This window comes from Myotis daubentonii, chromosome 9, assembly GCF_963259705.1.
Source record: "Myotis daubentonii chromosome 9, mMyoDau2.1, whole genome shotgun sequence".
Taxonomy (NCBI): Eukaryota; Metazoa; Chordata; class Mammalia; order Chiroptera; family Vespertilionidae; genus Myotis; species Myotis daubentonii.
The window spans coordinates 86,050,509-86,070,601 of NC_081848.1; the positions used below are offsets into that span (position 1 = coordinate 86,050,509).

At 69.5% G+C, this 20,093-nt stretch overlaps 2 protein-coding genes across 2 annotated transcripts in view; both read left to right on the forward strand.

Moving 5' to 3' along the window:
* Positions 1-20,093, forward strand: part of LOC132241847 (insulin-like) — a 394,596-nt gene that overhangs the window by 252,180 nt on the left and 122,323 nt on the right. The window lies entirely within an intron of this gene.
* TRPM5 (transient receptor potential cation channel subfamily M member 5) lies at positions 4,956-19,710 on the forward strand. The gene is made up of 25 exons (XM_059710677.1): positions 4,956-5,064; positions 7,182-7,343; positions 8,446-8,626; positions 9,090-9,256; positions 9,760-9,943; positions 10,686-10,750; positions 10,833-11,024; positions 11,435-11,537; positions 11,838-11,956; positions 12,316-12,618; positions 12,687-12,827; positions 12,931-13,054; positions 13,292-13,437; positions 13,752-13,864; positions 14,024-14,116; positions 14,218-14,476; positions 14,582-14,700; positions 14,834-14,966; positions 15,088-15,262; positions 17,403-17,556; positions 17,879-18,060; positions 18,236-18,368; positions 18,925-18,997; positions 19,263-19,329; positions 19,549-19,710. The coding sequence occupies exons 2-25, from the start codon at positions 7,206-7,208 to the stop codon at positions 19,698-19,700; spliced, it is 3,516 nt and encodes a 1,171-aa protein (XP_059566660.1). The 5' UTR covers positions 4,956-5,064; positions 7,182-7,205; the 3' UTR covers positions 19,701-19,710.

Consider the following 20,093-nt stretch of genomic DNA (forward strand, 5'->3'; position numbering starts at 1 on the left):
AACCCAGGCCAGGCCTGAGCAGAGCAGACTCAGGAGGCAGGTGAGCGGGGCAGGCCAATGGGGGCAGGGGGACTGGGGTGACAGAGCCAACAGGATGAATGGGGAAGAGGAGGCGGCAGGGGTGACTCAGCCAGCCGGCCAGTGTTTGGGACGCCTACTGAGTTCCCAGCCTTCCTGGGTGATGGCGGCAGGGGAGCCACGTGAGCGGAAGGAGAGGCCCTGCCTCCGGGGGATGGTGATCCCGTCTGTGAGACACACAGACGGAGGGAGAAGCCACAAGACGGCCGCACATGCTCCGCTGCGCCCAGGCCTCGCCTCTGCCCCCACTGCCTGTGAAAGAGTCCTCACTCCAGCCTGTGGACACCCTGAGGCTGAAACTGACTCACTCATCTCTGTGAGTCCAGGCGCCCAGGAGAAGTTAACAAATGGTGAGGGGGTGACTAGAGAGAGGGGTGGCGGTGGGTGGGTGGGTAGATGATGGAGGGATGGAGGGATGCTTAGAAAGATGGAGGGTGATGGTGGGTGAATGGATGGCTGGGTGGACAGGTAGATGAATGGACAAATGATGGAAGCATGGATGGATGGATAGAAGGATGAATGGGTGGGTGGATGGATGGATGGGTGGATGGACAGACAGATGGGTAAATGGATGGATAAATGGAAAGGTGATGGATGAATGAATTGGTAGATGATGGATAGATAGATGGATGAATGGATGGATGATGGATGGTGAATGGACAGATGATGGATGGGTGGATAGTGGATAGATGAATGATTGGATGGATGGATGGATGGGTGGATGGGTGGATGGGTGGATGGGTGGATGGGTGGATGGGTGGGTGGATGGATGGATGGATAGATGGGTAGATGGATGGATGGATGTGGATGATGGATAGATGGATGGATGGATGGATGGACGAATGATGGATGGATGGATGGATGGTGGATGATGGATGGGTGGGTGGATGAGTGGATGGAATGATGGATGGATGGATGGATGGGTGGATGGATGGTGGATGATGGATGGTGGCTGGGTGGATGGATGGATGAATAGATGGATAGATTGTGATGTGTGGGTAGATGCATGAAGGGCAGATTGATGAACAGACAGATAGATGGACAAATAGACAAATGGATGAGTGGGTGGATTGATTGGTCCGTGGGTGGATGGTTGGACTGTGCTATGTGGGAGAAGCACGGATGGACAGTTGGGTGGATGAAGGTGGAGGGTGAGTGGGTGATGGACAGATGGACCACCTTCTCCCAGTGATTTGCACAAATGTTACCTTCCCAATAAGATATTCTGCAACCAGCCCGTCTATATATATAAAACCCTAATAAGCAAATGGACCGAATGGCGGAACAACCGAACAACCAGTCGCTATGACGGGTGCTGACCACCTGGGGGCGTGCGCGGAACATGGTGGGCATCGGCTGTGGTGGGACGGTGGAGTAGGTGAGTGGGGGCGTCAGACCAGGGGGGGCGCCGGTCGCTGTCATCAGGGCGAGCCTCTGGTGGTTACTGAAAATTCTTTGCTCCCACGCGCCGTGGTCCTGCCCGGCACTCGCACCCGCTGCCGGGGCTGGAGCCGCCACTCGCGTCAGCTGACAGCGCTGGCACTGATCGCTCGGTGGTTTCTCCACCTCCCCCTGCTCCTGAGGGGCGATCGGGGCGGCAGCCACCGCTCACTGCCACTGCCATCAATGGCCCCGCTCGCACCCGCTGCTAGCGCCGACCCCAATCGCTCTGCGTCATCAGCGGGTGCGAGCGGGGCCAGTGCCATCAGTGCGTGGGAGCAGCGGCGGCAGGAGCAGGGCTGCCGGCAGACAGGGGACCGGGGCTGCGGTGGGAGGGGCCAGGCTGGGGCACGGAGGATGGGCCAAGACCCGCCCCTGTGCCCACCGCAGCCCCTTACGCCCCACAGTTCCTTTCAAGGTGCACGAATTCATGCACTGGGCCCCTAGTTTAAAAATAAAATCCTGCCGAAACCGGTTTGGCTCAGTGGATAGAGCGTCGGCCTGCGGACTGAGGGGTCCCGGGTTCGATTCCGGTCGGGGGCATGTGCCTGGGTTGCGGGCGCATCCCCAGTGGGGAGTGTGCAAGAGGCGGCTGGTCGGTGTTTCTCTCTCATCGATGTTTCTGGCTCTCTGTCTCTCTCCCTTCCTCTCTGTGAAAAAAAAAATCAATAAAAATATATTTAAAAAAATAATAAAATAAAAAATAAATAGAAATAAAAATAGAATCCCCCAATTACGGCCTCTCCCTGCTTTACTTTTCTCCGCACCATTTTAATCATGTTTTCTTTCTTAGTCGTATGTATTTCTTGTTCACTGTCTGGGTCCTGCCGGACGCTGAGCAGAGGGCTGGCACACAGAGGTCAGCGCGACCGATTGTGGAACGACAATGAGCCAAGGTGAGGGGAAGGCTGGAAAGAGGCTGGTGGGCAGTGGGCCGCACAGGACGGGGGGCCCTCAGATGCCTGTAACGAACCCCAACACCTCTTCTCCTGGGCCAGGAGGGGCGCTGCCTCCTCAGCCTCCACGGGGGGCAAGAGGAGGGGACGGGGCAGCTGAGGGCCGGGGGTCCCCCTGGCCTGCTGCCCACATCCAGGAGCTCCATCCCAACCTGCAAGGTGAGGGCCTGTGTGTCCACACACACACACACACACGCACACACACACACGCACACACACGCACACACACACAGACACAGACACAGACACACACAGACACAGACACACAGACACACAGATACACACACACACACACACACGCACACACAGAAACTCAGACACACACACACACACACACACGCACACACACACACACGCACACACACGCACGCACACACACACAGAAACTCAGACACACACAGAAACTCAGACACACACACACACAGACACACAGATACACACACACAGACACACACAGACACAGACAGACAGACAGACATACACAGAGATACATACATGCACATACATACATACACAGAGACAGTAGGACACACAGAGACACACATACACACACATACCTACTCAGAGATACACACAGAAATACAGACACACTAGTACACACACATACACACAGAGACACATGTACACACACACACACACACACACACAGGCGCGCACCCGCTGGCCGCGCACACTGCTCACTGGAGCCCAGGCGCCAGGTGGGGCCCTCGGATCAGGCTCTGTCCCGAGTGCCCCGGGGTGGCGTGCTCGTCCCCATCGCACAGGGCCCTGGCCCCAGCTGCTGAGGAGCCCCTGGGGTCGCCCTGACACACCCAGGGCTCAGCGCAGCCAGGACGGAGAGCCCTCCCTGGGTCGTGCCGCCAGCCGCCCGCTCTCCACACTGACACTCTCTGCTGCCCATGCCCGTGCCCGCTGCCCATGCCCGTGCCCGCTGGGAGGCACGCCTTTGTTTGCAGTCCTGCGTCTGACCCCAAGCACCCTCAGGTCTCCTTCAGAAACCGCCAGGGACCAAGTGGGGGGGGGCGGGGGGCGGGGGGAGCCGAGTCCTGGCTCAGCCCCTCCTTGGCCGCTGGGCCTCTGTGCCCGCGTCTGGGGCAGGGTGGGCGCCTCCTCCCGGCTGAGGGAAGGACTGGCACAGGGCAGAGGGGTGGCCGCCTGCAGGCCCTGCCCATGGGGCTGGGGCTGACGGGACTCAGTCCAGAGGCTCCTGCCACCCTCGGCCCTCCCCCTCCCAATGTCGGCTCCTGGGCTCGAGGTCGGAGACCAGGACCCAGGGCTCATGAGATCTGAGGGCCACGCCTGGGAGAGGACACTGGCCATGGCTGTGGGGACGAGGCCCCATCAGGCACCGCTGCAGGGGGTGGGCTGGTGGGAAGGAGGGGCTGCTGGGTCCCGGAGCCCCGGGGTGGGGCTGCAGAAGACCCGAGAGTGCGGGGTCAGCCGGGGGTCCTCCCGGGGGCCGGGAGGGCTGTAGGCAGGGAGGAGCACAGCCGGGTTCTGGGCTGGGGTGGCCGGGAGGGGGTTCAGAGGCCGAGGGCAGGCCTGGGATAGAGGGAGGGAAGGGCAGTTCTCTGAGGCCTGGGAACCCCTCCTCTCCACCTGCCCCGACACTGGCAGGACTCACAGGCCAGCAGGGGAGGCGCCCGGCCTTGCCAGGGTCCCCGAGATCAGCCTCTGCCCTTCAGACCCCCCCGGAGGCTTGTGGGCGGCAGGCCTGGAGTCCCATTTCCGGGACCTGACGGCCGCCCTCCTGGGTGGGCCCACGGGCAGCTGCCGGGGGCGTGACCCTCAGGTGGCCCCCGTGGGGCTGACCCAGTCCGTGTCTGGGGACAAAGCGCAGGGCCTCCCGGGCCTCCGGCTCCGCCTGCGTTCCGGGGGCGCCCTCTGGTGGCTGCCGGCCAGACTCCCGAGGACACGAGGCCGGAGGGCAGGGCCCGACTCTGTGCCCAGCCCCCTGCCCGACTCCGGACAAGGGGGCCCTGGCAGGGGCCTCTGGCAGGGGCCTGGGCGTCTCTCTGGGGAAGGGGCAGCTCTGGCCTTGTCCTGTGTTGCCCACAAGCTCCCAGAGGCGGGGTCCCCATTGTTTCAGAGAAACTGCGGCCCAGGGCGGTTGAGGAGGCTGAGGCTGTGGGGAGGGAGCCCAGGACTGCGGGACCCAGAGGGCAGCCCGGCACCCATCCTGCCCCTGAGGGGATGGCATGCGGAGGTCCCCCCGGGCCAGCAGCCGCCCAAGGCCTGCCGCCTCCCGGGTGCCGACCCCTGGAGCCAGCTGGGCCCACTTGTTGGAGAGGTAAACTGAGGCCGGTGGGAATCAGAGACTCAGGGAGACTGGCTGGACGCGCTCTGCCCCCGCCCCCCAGCTGTCCCCCCGTGGGTCACCTCCCCGGCTTTGGCCAAAGCAGGCCTGGAGGCCAGGCTGTGCCGAACGCGGCGCCGCCCCCCCTTGGTCCTGGCGTTGGCTGCCCAGGGGCCGGGCCAGTGGGCGGGGAAGAGGAGGAGCGGACCTGGCTCCAGCGCCTGTCCCGTGGGCAGCCTCCACCCGCTCCTTGGCGAGCGGCAGCGTGTCGGGCGCCGGGAAGAAGGCAGGCAGGTAGGTGCCCCGGCCGTCAGCTCCCGGGCGGGGGCAGGAGTGGGGCGCCCTCCTCCTGGGCAGGAGGGCAGGTGGACGGAGGGGAGGCATGGCCTCACGACCCTGGGTCCTGGATGCGGCATGTGGGGCGGGAGGCTGGAGGTACCTGGGCGGTGGGGGTACCAGGGCAGTGGGGGGCTGCGAGCCCTCAGGACCCTCCTGAGTTCGAGCCCATGCCCATTCCAGGGAGACCCCCGAGTTTACCGTTGGGTGGAGGGGCCACGGTGCCGGCTGCTGCATCGCAGGGAGGGGGGCTGGGCCCGGAGGGGCCGAGGGGCTGGGGTCCCCTGCAGGGCTCTGCCCACACCTGGCCCTTCCCTGGTGGCCTGGACGAGGGGTGGCCGGGGCTGAACACGGCCTGTGCCCCTCAGGATAGGGGTAGGTGCTAGTGGGGGCATGTCGGACCCCGGCTGCCCCACCGCCCCCTCCCCCCCACTCCGGGAACAAGGGGACATTGGGAACTGAACACCTGCTCATGCAAATCCCTCCTATTTGCATCCCCTCCCCTCCGGCCCATTTGCATCCCCTCCCCTCGGGGCCCACCTGCCTGGTGTCCACGGTGCACCCAGTGTCCCCTCGCCCGACCCGGAAGCCAAGGGCCAGGCCGAGGCCGTGGGGTGGGTGAGGGCTGCTGGCTGTGGCCCCAGGGAAGGCGAGACTGGCCCTCCAGACCCCTGCTCCAGGCAGCTGCCCCCCAGTGAGGAGGGGCCTGGGAGCACCCGGGCCCCCCAGCAGGGGCCGTCCCACCAGACCCCCCCGCGCCAGCGGCCTGAGGCTCCGGCTGTGAGCACACGGGTGTCCTCCAGGCCGCTGAGCCCACAGCCACACACCCGGGAGGGGGCGCAGAGAGCGAGCTCCCCTGCTTGGGGCGCAGTCCCTGATGGGGAGGCAGGACAGGGCCTGGTGGGAGTGAGGGGCGCCCCGCCCCCCACACCCTCCCTGCATGGAGCCCACTCCCCACCTCCCTGCCTGTATATTGGGGTTGACGACTGTCCCCCCACATTCATGTCCACCCGCAACCTTACTTGGAGGGAGGGCCTTGATCCACGTGAGCAGCTCAGAGGAGTTCGCCCCGAGGGGGCCCGGACGGACGCGATGGCCGGTGTCCCCGTGAGAAGAGGGGGTGGACCCGAGGCACAGGGGTGGCCACTGAAGACAGGGGCAGAGACGGGAGCAGAGGGGGGCAGAGACGCAGCCCGAAGGAGCCCCAGGAGCCGGGAGAGGCAGGAAGGACCTCCCTGGAGCCTCTGGAGGGTGCGGCCCTGGACAGCGGGGTGCCGAGTGGGGGCCTTGTCACGGCTGCCCCGGGTCACCCCACAAGGCCTCGCCCCCCCGCGCCAGCCAGGGTGTGCGGACCCCCCACAGCAGCGCGGCCTGAGCCCTGCTCTGGGCGGCAGCGGGGACGCACGCGCGTCCTCCCCACCCAGGGCCCGTGGCTCCTTTCTCTCCTTTTCCTCTTTCTTTTGGTTAATCCTCACCTGAGGACACTTCCCCATTGATTTTTAGCAGGAGTGGGAGGGAGGGGGAGAGGGAAGCCCTGATGTGAGAGACACATCGACTGGCTGCCTCCTGCCCGCACCCGGACCAGGGCCGGGGCCTGCCACCAGGTACATGCCCTTGACCGGAATCGAACCCGGGACTTTCAGTCTGCGGGCTGACGCTCTGTCCACTGAGCCAACCCGGCCAGGGCCCCGGCTCTTGGTACCAAAGCCCTGGGGCCTGGCTGCTGGGACTGGGGGGGGGGGGGCCTCCGTGGCCACAGCCCGTCAAGCTGGGCCTGGCCCGCCCGCCCGAGTGGGTAGCCGAGTGGGTAGCCGAGTGCCCGGCTGGGGCCATCACCCCGACCACACACCGGGCATCTGAACGCAACGGAACTGGTTCTCTGGGTTCTGGACCCGGAGGTCCCACGTGGGGGTGTCGCAGGGCCGCACCCAGGACGGCCTTCCCGCCTTTGCCGGTTCTGGGGGCCCAGGCGCCCCTCTCTGCCTCTGCGGTCACACGCACATGCGGCTCAGAGAGCCCCAGGCCCTGGTGGAAGCCTGGCCCCATGACTCACCTGCCAGAGGGCCCGTCCGCAGGTGCTGGGACACACCTGGGGGGACATGGCCGGGGCTCATGACCAAGAGTCCCCACCCTGCCTGAGGCGCCCCACCGTCCCTGGGGGAGCCGGAACCGGGCGGCGGCCGGGCCTGTGCCAGGGCGAGATTGAATTCGGAGGGTCTGGGAAGAAGCGAGGCAGGGTAAGCCCACCCCACACCCCACACTCTGCGACCCAGCCCCACACGATCATGGGAACCTGGGCCCCATTCCATCCAGCCCTCCCCCATCCAGCCCTCCCCATCCAGCCCTCCCCCACCTAACCCTCACCCCCATCCAACCCTCCCCATCCAACCCTCCCCCATCTAACCCTCACCCCCATCCAGCCCTCCCCATCCAGCCCTCCCCCACCTAACCCTCACCCCCATCCAACCCTCCCCATCCAGCCCCATCTAACCCTCACCCCCATCCAGCCCTCCCCATCCAGCCCTCCCCCATCTAACCCTCACCCCCATCCAACCCTCCCCATCCAGCCCCATCTAACCCTCACCCCCATCCAGCCCTCCCCATCCAGCCCTCCCCCATCTAACCCTCACCCCCATCCAACCCTCCCCATCCAGCCCCATCTAACCCTCACCCCCATCCAACCCTCCCCATCCAGCCCCATCTAACCTTCACCCCCATCCAGTCCTCCCCATCCAGCCCTCCCCCACCTAACCCTCACCCCCATCCAACCCTCCCCATCCAACCCTCCCCCATCTAACCCTCACCCCCATCCAGCCCTCCCCATCCAGCCCTCCCCCACCTAACCCTCACCCCCATCCAACCCTCCCCATCCAGCCCCATCTAACCCTCACCCCCATCCAACCCTCCCCATCCAGCCCCATCTAACCCTCACCCCCATCCAGCCCTCCCCATCCAGCCCTCCCCCATCTAACCCTCACCCCCATCCAACCCTCCCCATCCAGCCCCATCTAACCCTCACCCCCATCCAGCCCTCCCCATCCAGCCCTCCCCCATCTAACCCTCACCCCATCCAGCCTGGCCTCTCCTCAAGGCAGAGCAAGGCCCAGACTGGGGATGGGACCGCACTGGTCACACACACACAGGCTGGAGACCCAGCCTCTGGCTGACTGTCCACCCCCCTCCCGTGCCCAGTGCCCCCTCCATGCCCAGAGCCCCCTCACGCTGTGCCCAGTGCCCCCTCTGTGCCCAGCGCCCCCTCACGCTGTGCCCAGTGCCCCCTCTGTGCCCAGCGCCCCCTCACGCTGTGCCCAGCACCCCGCCCTGCCCCCTGCCCTGCAGTTTGTGAAGGTGCCCAGCAGCGTGGCCCCCTCCGTGCTCTTCGACCTCCTGATGGCCGAGTGGCACCTGCCGGCCCCCAACCTGGTGGTGTCCCTGGTGGGCACGGAGCGGCCCGTCACCATGAAGTCGTGGCTGCGGGACGTGCTGCGCAAAGGGCTGGTGAAGGCGGCTCAGAGCACGGGTGAGGCCCAGCTCCGGCCCGGGACCCCCACGGCCCCCCCTCCGCAGGGCCTGGGTCCGGCCGAGGGGCCCCCCAGGCCCAGACCCTCCCTCTGGGCCTCCACTCCCGGGCCCACCGGCCCCAGCGAGCGGCCCCCGGGGGACAGCGACCGTTTCCACCCGGGGCCCACGGTGCCTCCGTGGGGGGCGCGCTCCGGCCGCCCGTGGTGGGGGCCGGAATCACACCCCCGGGGCAGCTCAGGCGCCAGCCAGGACGGGGGGGGGGGTGGGGGGCTCAGCTCCAGCAGCCCTGCAGCGGCTGCAGCAGAGAGAGGGCCGCGGGCCGGGAGGTGGGCAGAGCCTGGCCCCGCCCCTTCGCTGGCCCCAGGCCCCGGGCAGGGCGGCTCCAGCAGGTGCCCAGCGGGGGGGAGGGCGCCACGGGAGGACCTGGGGCCGCCGGGCACAGTGAGCCCCCACGCCCGCAGGCGCCTGGATCCTGACCAGCGCGCTCCGCGCGGGCCTCGCCCGGCACGTGGGGCAGGCGGTGCGGGACCACTCGCTGGCCAGCACGTCCACCGAGGCCCGCGTGGTGGCCGTCGGCATCGCCTCGCTGGGCCGCGTGCTGCACCGCCAGCTTCTGGACCAGGCCCAGGTGAGTGTCCGCCCCACTGGCTGTGCACTGGAGAGCGAGTGTCCGAGTCCCTCCCGGGCCAGCCTGCTGGACGGGCCGGGCCCGCCCTGGGCTCCGGGCTGGGAGCGAGCCGGCAGGTGCTCTCAAGGATGGGCTGTGAGGCAGAGGGAGGACAGAGCCCGGGGCGCCCTGTGCCCAGCACACGGCCAGCAGGCGGCAGCATCGCCCAGGGAAGGGCGTGGGCAGGGGCACAGACCTGGGCAGGGGACTGGGCTCTGAGGACCCAGCCAGGACGGTGCCCAGATGCCAGGCTTAGCCACAAACCTGGCGACCCTGGGCGAGCGCACCCCTCCCACCCAGGGCTGTCCGAGGCAGGGCTAGGAGTCGCCCTGCAGCCCCTGGGGAGTGGAGCCCTGCAGCCCGAGTTCTCTCTGGGGGGCCCCTCGCCCGTCCCCCCAGCCTCCAGGGGTGGGCAGGGGCCTGGGCAGAGCCGGGCCCAGCCTCACCGTGTGCACGGGGCCCAGGAGCACAGCCCCGTCCACTACCCCGCGGATGAGAGCGGCGGCCAGGGCCCCCTCTGCGCCCTGGACAACAGCCACTCCCACTTCGTGCTGGTGGAGCCGGATGCCCCCGGGTCAGGGGACGGGCCGACGGAGCTGTGGCTGAGGCTGGAGAAGCACATCGCGGAGCAGAGGACGGGCTATGGGGGTGAGGATGCCCAGGAGGCCCGGGCCCGGGGCGGGGCACCGTGTGTGGGCGGGGCTGGGAGGGCCCCGGGCGGGCGGGGATGGGAGGAACAGCTGCCAGGAGCCGCAGCAGCTCGGCGACCACCGGGCCTCCCTGGCCAGAGGCTCGGGCTGGGGCTCCCGCTTCAGGGAGAAGTGAGGTTTGCACATTGCGGGAGGCCTGTTCCCTCCGCGGCCACCAGGGGGCAGCGCCGCCCAGCGACAGGCCGCGGCCTCTGGGAGCTGGATTGCGAGGTGCTGTTCCCACGGACAGACCTGCTGTGGCCTTGGCCCACGGGGCCCCTCTAAGGGAGAAGCGGGGCCCACGGTCCTCGCGGCCCATCAGGAGGCACTTTGGGAGCCTCCCGCCCGGCGGACCCGCAGGTCCCGGGTCTCGGGGGGCGGTCTCGTTTCTGGCCCGTGTTGGGGGGCAGGTGCCCCCAGGCCCTCCTTTACCCCTCGGTCGGTCGGTCGGTCGGTGTGGGGACGGCCTGGGTGTCACGGCCCTGGCGTCCGTCACTCTGTGTGTAAACAGCCACAGCGCCCCTGGACACGGGGAGGGAGGCGGACGGGGTCCTCGTCCCGGGTGACGGGGCCTCAGGTGCAGGCCCAGCGTCAGCCCGCAGCCCTCGCGGCGCCGGGAGGCCTCTGGCCGCCGTTCGCTTGGAACACGGAGGCTCCCCGCCCGGCCGGCGCCGGGAGGACCTCACGGGCGCTCCCCACAGGCACCGGCAGCATCGAGATCCCCGTCCTCTGCCTGCTGGTCAACGGCGACCCCGGCACCCTGGAGGTAGGGCAGCCTGGGCGGGGCCTCCCGCAGGCCCCCGCCCGGGGCACCGGGAGCTGACGCGGGGTCCCCCCTGCGCCCGCAGAGGATGGCCAGGGCGGTGGAGCAGGCCGCCCCGTGGCTGGTGCTGGCCGGCTCGGGGGGCATCGCCGACGTGCTGGCCGCCCTCCTGGCCCAGCCGCACCTCCTGGTGCCCCAGGTGGCCGAGAAGCAGTTGAAGGAGAAGTTCCCGGGCGAGCATTTCTCCTGGGAGGACATTCTGCACTGGACGAAGCTGGTAGGAGCCCAGAGCCCAGTCGGGAAGGGCCCCGCTCCCCCTGTGACCCTCTCCAGGCGGGCTGCCCGGGGGAAGCTCCACGCCGCCTTCCCACCAGGACGGCCAGCCGCTTCTAATGCAGAGCCCCAAACTCAGTTCAGCGTCAGGGGTCCCGGAGCGAGCCCCCCAGTTGGCAGTGGTCCTGTGCCAGGCCCGTAGGTGTCAGGCTCACAGGGTGGCAACTGGCACTCTGGCCTGGGGATCCTGCCTCACACACCGCCCCACCCTGCCCAGGGCCTGCCTACTGTCCCGCGCTGCCCACTGCCCTGCCCTGCCCACTGCCCCGCCCTGCCCAGGGCCTGCCTACTGCCCCGCCCTGCCCACTGCCCCACCCTGCCCCCTCCCATGGCCACCTCTGTGTCCGGCCTCAGCTGCAGATCATCGCCTCCCGCCCGCACCTGCTCACCGTGCACGACTTCGAGCAGGAGGGCTCCGCGGAGCTGGACACGGTCATCCTCAAGGCGCTGGTGAAAGGTGAGGGCGGCAGCCAGCCCACCCGCCAAGGCCCGGGGGTGCCAGGCGGGGGAGGGGTTGTGTCCATGGACCGGGCCGTGCCCATGGAGGCCGGGTGGGCTTTTTACTGCAGATGAGCTCGTGCCTGGGGGCTGACGCTGGCAGCCAGTCCTGCGCACCCAGGCGGGCGTCCTGCCAGGCTCCTGTGTTGGCTCCGGGGACGGGCAACGGTGCGCCCCTCTCGCGGTTTTCCGAGGGCGGAGCGGGCTGAGCAGAGCCCGGGAGGGACCCGCTGCCCTCACCCTGCCCGCCTGCCCGCAGCCTGCAGGAGCCACAGCCAGGAGGCGCAGGACTACCTGGACGAGCTCAAGCTGGCGGTGGCCTGGGACCGCGTGGACATCGCCAGGAGCGAGATCTTCAACGGGGACGTGGAGTGGAAGGTGCCCTGCCTGGGGCCAGGGGAGGGCAGGCACCTTGTTGAGGGCCTGGGGCGGGCGGCGTCCTGAGGGCCACGGTCCATTCTCCCCGGGGTCACCAAGGGGGGACCAGAGCACAGGTGGCTCTTCGGCTCCCCCAGGCCCCCCCTCCCCCCACGGGAGGTGCTGAGCAGCCCTTGGTTGTGGGCCTGCCCAGAGCCCCAGGACCGGCCACCCGCTGCCCGAGCCCTGAGCCCTGCCCGCCGTACCCGCTCTCCCAGAGGGACAGGCTGGGTGCCCGGGAACGGAGGGTGTGCCGAAGGCCCCTTCTCCCAGCCCCTCACCCTCCATGTCCCCCGCTCTGGCTGGCCCGGCGGCCGCAGTCCTGCGACCTGGAAGAGGCGATGATGGACGCGCTGGTGAGCAACAAGCCGGAGTTCGTGCGGCTCTTCGTGGACCACGGCGCGGACGTGGCCGACTTCCTGACCTACGGGCGGCTGCAGCAGCTGTACCGGGCCGTGCCGCCCAAGAGCCTGCTCTTCTCGCTGCTGCAGCGCAAGCTGGAGGAGAGCCGCCCGGCGCTGCCCGCCCGGGGGCCGCCCGCGGGGCCGCCCGCCTTCTCGCTGCAGGAGGTGGCCCGCGTGCTCAAGGACTTCCTGCACGACGCCTGCCGCGGGCTCTACCAGGTGAGCGGGCGCGGGAGGGGGTGCGGCCGGGCCCACCGAGGCTGACCCCCATCCTGGTCGTCCTGCAGGGGCGGGGCCCGGCCCGGAGGCCCACCGGCCAGAGGTGGCAGCTGGACCTGGGCCAGAGGAGCGAGAACCCATGGCGGGACCTGTTCCTGTGGGCCGTGCTGCAGGGCCGCCACGAGATGGCCACGTACTTCTGGGCCATGGTGAGCGGCGGCCACGGGGCCCCTCGCCGCGCCTGGGTCCCCCGGGTTCCCCAGGGCCCCGGGGCGGGCAGGTGGCGTGCAGCCTCCTCAGACCGTCTCGCAGGGCCAGGAGGGCGTGGCCACCGCGCTGGTCGCCTGCAAGATCCTGCGAGAGATGTCGCACCTGGAGGCGGAGGCCGAGGCGGACCGCGGCGCGTGCGTGGCGTCCTACGAGCAGCTGGCCCTGGGTGAGGCCCTGCCCGGCCTGTGGGCTCCCCCAGGGGCCTGGCCATGCCCGCTGAGGGCCGAGATGGGCCCGCGACGACCTCACAGCCCACACCTGGCACCGCAGGCCCTGTGGTGGGAGGGACCCCCAGGGTGACCGAGGCTCCCAAGGTTCTGAGGGGCGACAGGGCCGGGCGGGCGGGCGGGGACGGCCCCGGGGCAGCGGGTGGCGCCTGGCGGCAGCACTGGCCCCCGCACAGGCCTCTTCTCCGAGTGCTACAGCAACAGCGAGGACCGGGCCTTCGCCCTGCTCGTGCGCCGCACCCGCTCCTGGAGCCGCACCACCTGCCTGCACCTGGCCACCGAGGCCGACACCAAGGCCTTCTTCGCCCACGAGGGGGTGCAGGTGAGCGGCTGTGTCGGGGGGGCAGCGGGCGCCCCTCGCTCTCGCGTCCCGGCCTGTGGGGTGGGCCCTTGTCCCCGTGCCTGGGGCCAGCCTACACCTGGGGTCTCCGCGGAAGTGCCGTTTCCTCAGCGCGTCCCTCCTGGCCCCCAGCCTGCCCCCCTCTGGCCCCCCCACACCCCGCACGGCAGGTCCCCGCCCACCAGCATGGAGGCCCGGGAGGCAGGCCGGGCTGCAGCTGAGCCCGGAAGGGTGTGCCCGGCACCGGGCGCAGCACGGGCAGAGGAGCAGGGGCCTGCAGGGTGCCTCTCTTGCAGGCCTTCCTGACCAGGATCTGGTGGGGGGACATGGCTGCGGGCACGCCGGTGCTGCGGCTGCTGGGCGCCTTCCTGTGCCCGGGCCTGCTCTACACGGGCCTCATCGCCTTCAGGTGTGTGGGCGGCGGCTGGCGGAGCTGCTGGGGGGGCTCTTGGTCCAGCATCCAGGCGGGCCCCACGTGCCCCCCATGCCTTCTCCGTGCACCCCACATTCCCTTGCTGGCTGCACCTCTAGGCCCTCCCGTGGCCCTGAGGGTGCCCTGTGCTTGCAGTGAGGAGGCCCCGCTGCAGACGGGCCGGGAGGACCTGCGGGAGCTGGACAGCCTGGACACGGAGAAGAGCCTGCTCGACAGCCCGGGCGGCGGGTGCGGGCCGGGAGGGCGGGTGGGCGGACGGCCGGGGGGCAGCGTCTCCCGGGGCCCCTGGCCCTGCCTCACCTCGGGCTGTGACCCCCTTTGCGGAGCAGGCTGGGGGCGCCGGTGGAGGCACGGAGGACGCGGGGCTGCCGAGACCCCCGGGAGGCCTTCCTGCCCACACGCTGGCGGCAGTTCTGGGGCGCCCCCGTAACCGTGTTCCTGGGGAACGTGGTCATGTACTTCGCCTTCCTCTTCCTGTTCACCTACGTCCTGCTGGGGGACTTCAGGCCGCCCCCCGAGGGGCCGTCGGGGCCTGAGGTCACCCTTTACTTCTGGGTCTTCACCCTGGTGCTGGAGGAGGTCCGGCAGGTGAGTGGTGGGCCCGTCCCCGCCGCTGAGCCCCGAGCCCAGCTCCAGACCGAGCCCCGGCTGGTCGGGGCGGCGCGCAGCGAGGGGCCTGCCTGCCCTCCCCAGGGCTTCTTCACGGACGAGGACACGCAGCTGGGGAAGCAGCTCACGCTCTACGTGGAGGACAACTGGAACAAGTGCGACATGGTGGCCATCTTCCTGTTCATCGTGGGCGTCACCTGCAGGTCCGGGGCCGAGGGGCGGCCGAGGGGGCGGGGGCAGGGCCGTCCTCAGGAACCCCGCTTCCCCCAACGCCTGGGCTGTCCTGGGGCCCTCGCCCTCGGGCACCAGCAGCCCCGCCGCCCGCCGTGCCCGCAGGATGCTGCCCTCGGCGTTCGAGGCTGGCCGCACGGTCCTCGCCATCGACTTCATGGTGTTCACGCTTCGCCTCATCCACATCTTTGCCATCCACAAGCAGCTGGGCCCCAAGATCATCATCGTGGAGCGAATGGTGCGCCCTGGCCTGCGCCCGGTCCTGGGGGAGGGCGGCTCCTGGCCTGCGCCCCGTCCTGGGGGAGGGCGGCTCCTGGCCTGCGCCCCGTCCTGGGCTGACGACGCTCCTCCCGCCCCAGATGAAGGACGTGTTCTTCTTCCTCTTCTTCCTGAGCGTGTGGCTGGTGGCCTACGGCGTGGCCACCCAGGCGCTGTTGCACCCCCACGACGGCCGCCTGGAGTGGGTGTTCCGCCGCGTGCTCTACCGGCCCTACCTGCAGATCTTCGGGCAGATCCCCCTGGACGAGATCGACGGTGAGCACCAGCCCGGGCGGGCCCCGGGGGCAGTCGCACCGCGACCAGGTTACCAGGTTCCTCCTCGAGACCAGCCCGGAGCTGGCCGAGCTGGGACGTCCTGAGCCGGCCCTCGGCCCCTGCACACGGCCAGGGCAGGCACGCCCCGACCTCAGGCCTGGGCTGGAGACAGACACCAGGAGGCCTGGAGGTGGCCAGGGCTGGTCTCCTGCGGGGCGGCCTTTCTCTGGGTGGTCTGTGCAGGCCGCGCAGGGGACAGGTGTGCAAGCAGCGGAGGCCACCCCAGTCCGCCCTGACCATGGCCGGAGTCTGGGCTCCGCTGGCTGGCCCCACGAACCTGGGCGTCCGCCCTCCTGCACGACCCACTGGGCAGCGAGTCTCCTGTCACCCCCACCCAGGGCCCCCCCGGCCCAGGCCCGCCTGCTGGAAAGGCCTCCATCCCAGGGCCACCCCCTGTGCGCCTTCCCTCTCCCAGGGTCCCTATCCCGGGGCCACCCACTGTGCGCCTTCCCTGTGGTGGGGGGCTGGCCCCTGTGCCTGGCGGGGGCATGAGGCTCTGAGCATTTCCCACAACAGGGACCAGGTGGGGACAGAGCTGCCTGGCTGAGCTGCAGGAGAAACTGGGGTGGGGACCGGGACAGCAGCACAGGCCCTGGGGTGGCTGGCATCCGTGAGGGAGGAGGGGGGGGACAGGGCCGGCCCCTGGACGAAGGTGGGCTGCAGCCAGGTGCCAGGGGCGGGCCCAGGACACCAGCCCCCGGGGGCACTCCCGGGCTGTCACGGGCTCACTGGGTCGTAGAGGCTGACCCCGACCTTCCAGCTAACGAGGCAGAGCCGCGAGGTAAATGTTTGCCCAGAGGATGGCGTGTGATGGAAGTGCACAGTCTGGCAGGAAGGGGAGGCCGCGTCAGGGACGTGCCCCCAGCTGGCGCCCGAGAGCCGGCTCCGCGGACTGTTTTCCTGGCCCCTGCACCTCCTCCGTGTCTGCTCACCCGCAGCCTCATTTTCCAGGCCATTAGCTCAGCAGACCCGCTGCCCTCGCCATGGCCCCGGCTCGGGGATGGCGCCAGGACCCCCAGGCAGGAGGGGAGCGAGGGGGCCCCTCCAGTGTGTGTGTGGAGGGGGGCACTCCAGCCCGTGACCACATCCCTGGCCGCCTGTCCCAGCACAGGCTGGTCCGGGGAAGAGTGGTGTGGCATGGGGTCCCCTGGGGAGGCCGGACCTGCCGCCGTGCTGGGCAGACCTACCCGCAGGGGCGAGAGGGACGGGGATCAGGGCGCGGGCTCAGCAACCCTGGCCACTGTGGGGAGCCCGCCAGGCTGTGGGGGGAGTGATTCACTGACAGGAGGGCCGAGAGGGAAACTGAGGCTCGGGCAGCCTCCCTGCTCTCGGCGCCAGGCGGGGGGAGCCGGGGCTGAGCTGTGACGGCGACAAGTTAATTTGCAGCCGGCCTGGCGGCGCCTGGGTGAGCCAGGAAGCTCCGGCCTCATTACCCGGAGCCGCTTTCATCGAGATTTACAGCTTCACAAACACGCCACGGGCTGCGGGCCCTGGGAACCGGCAGGGAGCGGGGTCAGGAACCGGCCCGGAAGGAGAGGGGGCAGGAGGGAGGTCGCTGCGCTGCCCCTGGGTCACTGGGAGAAAGGAGGGGACGCGGTGAGGAGGGCACGGCCCCCGGAACAAGCCTAGCCCCCCACGTGCAGTGGTGGGGACACGACACAGGCCTCCGTGTCACCTGCGAACGGTCCATCCATCGCGCAGGCTGTGCACGCCCCCACAGGCTGCCCACCGAGGGCCTGGCACCTGGGGCCCCCACGGCCGCCTCTGCCCAGGGCGGGAGCCCAGCCCGTCCCCGATGTGCTCCCCAACGGGAACTGGTGTCAGAAAAGCCGAGAAGTCCTGCCCGGGGGGCTGCCCCTGCCAGCTCCCCACCCCAACGGCTTGGAGCCGAGCCTGGGGGGGGTGGGGCGCGTTCATCCCGGAGCAGACACGGGGCCTCTGCCCCCAGGGCCTGTGCTTCCCGTGGCCGCGGCCTGGCCTGGGTGCCCGGTGATGGGGCTTCCAGGAGCGCCAGGTGGGGGGTCCCCCAGCCGCCCAGGAAGCTCTGGCGCGCCCGTCCAGCAGCCGCCTCCCCTTTCAGAAGCCCGTGTGAACTGCTCGGTGCACCCGCTGCTGCCAGAGGGCTCACCTGCCTGCCCCAATCTCTACGCCAACTGGCTGGTCATCCTGCTGCTGGTCACCTTCCTGCTGGTCACCAACGTGCTGCTCATGAACCTGCTCATCGCCATGTTCAGGTGCCGGGGCTCAGGACCGGGCCCCCTGGGGAGAGGCCTGGAGGGGGGAGGTCACCCCCAGCATTGCCCCCGCCCGGCACCAGGGCGGGGTGTGGGAGAGGCTTTCCCAAGCCCCTGGCCCGGGGGCCGCCCCTCACACCAGCAGGGCCAGGGCCTTTGGAGGCCGAGGGTTTGGAGGTGTCGGGGCGGCAGCGGGGGCAGTGAAGACCCCGGATGAGTGAACCCCACATTAGACACCCACCCCCCCGGACCCAGTGATTGGAGCCGATCGGGAGGGGGGCTCGGGTTCTGAGGGCCTCGCTCAGCCGCCCGGGCCCTGCAGCTACACCTTCCAGATGGTGCAGGGCAACGCGGACATGTTCTGGAGGTTCCAGCGCTACCACCTCATTGTGGAGTACCAGGAGCGCCCCGCCCTGGCCCCGCCCTTCATCCTGCTCAGCCACCTGGGCCTGGTGCTCAGGAGGGTCTTCCGGAAGGAGGCGGGGCAGAAGCGGGCACGCCTGGGTGAGGCCGCTGGTGGGCAGGAGGGGCCGCTGGCACAGGCTGAGCTGGGGGCCCCGGGCGCGGCTGCACTGATGGGGGGGGGTGGGAGGGCCTGCGGGTGGCACCCCTGGGCGGGATCCGGCTCCCTGCCCCGGCCCACCCGGCTGTGTCAAGCCCGCGGCCCCCGCTTCCCCAGAGAGAGACCTGCCGGAGCCTCTGGACCAGAAGATGCTGACGTGGGAGGCGGTGCGGAAGGAGAGCTACCTGGGCCGGCTGGAGCGCAGCAGGAGGGACAGCGAGGCGGAGGTGCTGCGGAGAACCGCCCACAGGTGCCAGGCGGCCGGAGACGGGCGGCTCACGGGCACCGCGGCTGTCAGGCTGCCCTGGAGCCGTGAGCGCAGCCCCTGCAGTCAGGATGAGCTGGGACGCTGAGGCTGGAGAGAGGCGCGGGCTACGGCGGATCTCGAGGGCCCCGCCCCCGCCCCCGCCTCCTGGCCCGAACAGGGCTCTTCTGGGGCCTTGCCTGCCCCGTGTTTGGGGGACAGGGCCCTGTGTGGTGTCCTCCCTGCTCCGGGGTCTCCGAACGGAAGCCTGCCCTTCGCCTGCCTCCCCAGGTGCCCCAGGTGGTGCACCCCAGACCTCCCTGAGCCCTCGGTGCCTGCCTGCCTGCGGGTGGGCCGTTCCTGCCCCCTGGAGGGCGCAGCAGCGCTGTGTGCACCCAGATCTGAGGCGAGGGGCACGGCCAGAACACCCTGACTCGGGACCAGAGGCCTCAGCGGCCCCCGCCCACCCCAAGAGCCTGGGTGGCAGGACGAGGGAGGGCGGGAGAGCCCCGGTTCAGAGGCCCTGTGGCCAATGGTGCCTGCTGTCCCTGCTCTGCCACAGGGTGGACGTCATTGCCAAGCAGCTCGGGGGGCTGAGAGAGCAAGAGAAACGCATCCGGGGCCTGGAGTCACAGGTGGGCTGCCAACCAGACCCCGCCCCCTCCAGGCTAAAGCTGCACCCAGGCTGGACTCAGCACCCCCTGCCCAGCCATCACCTAGAGCAGGGGTGCCCTCCCTGGAGGGATCCTGTCCACTGGACACACCCCTGGAGCCGTCTCCGGCCCTCTTCCTCGGAGTGCAGCCAGGGGGCGAACCAGGCAGCAGGGTCCTGGCAGGGGAGGGCGGGGAGGGTCCTGGGGCTCGGCCTGGGGCTCCCCTTCACGCCTCTCCCTCTGGCAGGTCAACTACTGCACGGTGCTCCTGGCCTCCGTGGCCGACAGGCTGCCCCTGGGCAGTGCCCACCACAGTAAGTGTCTGGGAGGCCCTGTCCCTGGCCCCTGCTGCCCCCCGCCTTTGAGGTGCAGAGATGCCCTCTGGCCAAGCCCCTGACCCAGCCAGGCCTGAGGGTGGTCTCACAGCCCCCGAGGGGTCCCAGGCTCTCGGGCAGTCACCTCTCCGTCCACTCGGCCCCTCCCCCTCCCTCCCTGGGCACTGCGGTGAGCAGCCCTCCCCACCCCACCCCCAGACTCTTGGAACTTGGCCATGGGGAGCCGGCAGGCCCCTGCTGAGCGTGGAGGGGCCGGGGGAGCAGAGACCACCCAGAGGCCGGCCTGCTGCTCTCGGACACCTGAGCCACTTGGACCGTCAGCACACGGGCCCCCTCTCCCGGAGCCCTAGGCCCAGACGGGGTGGGTGGGGGCCACGGCCCTTGGCGAGTTATCCCAGGTCCAACCCACACACTGTGCCCTCTCCGCCCCCCCAATGGCTTCATCAAAAGGAGCCTCAGGGCTGCCCGCCAGCTGCGCCAGGACAGCGAGCTCACCGAGCCCGTCCACCTCCAGCCTTGGGGCCCACACCAGCCCCTAACCCCTACCCAACCCCACCTGCTAAGAAAGTAACCGGCTCTGACGTGCTGTGGTGTCTGCCTGTGCCTGTCGGCTCCCGCCCGCGCCCCCAGCAGCTCAGTGAGGCTGGAGCGCGTCCAGCCCGGGAGCAGCCCAGGACGCCGCCCCCACCTGAAGGCGGCTTCCCCGGGGACGGAGCCTGGGGAACAGGCCTCACCGGGCGGCA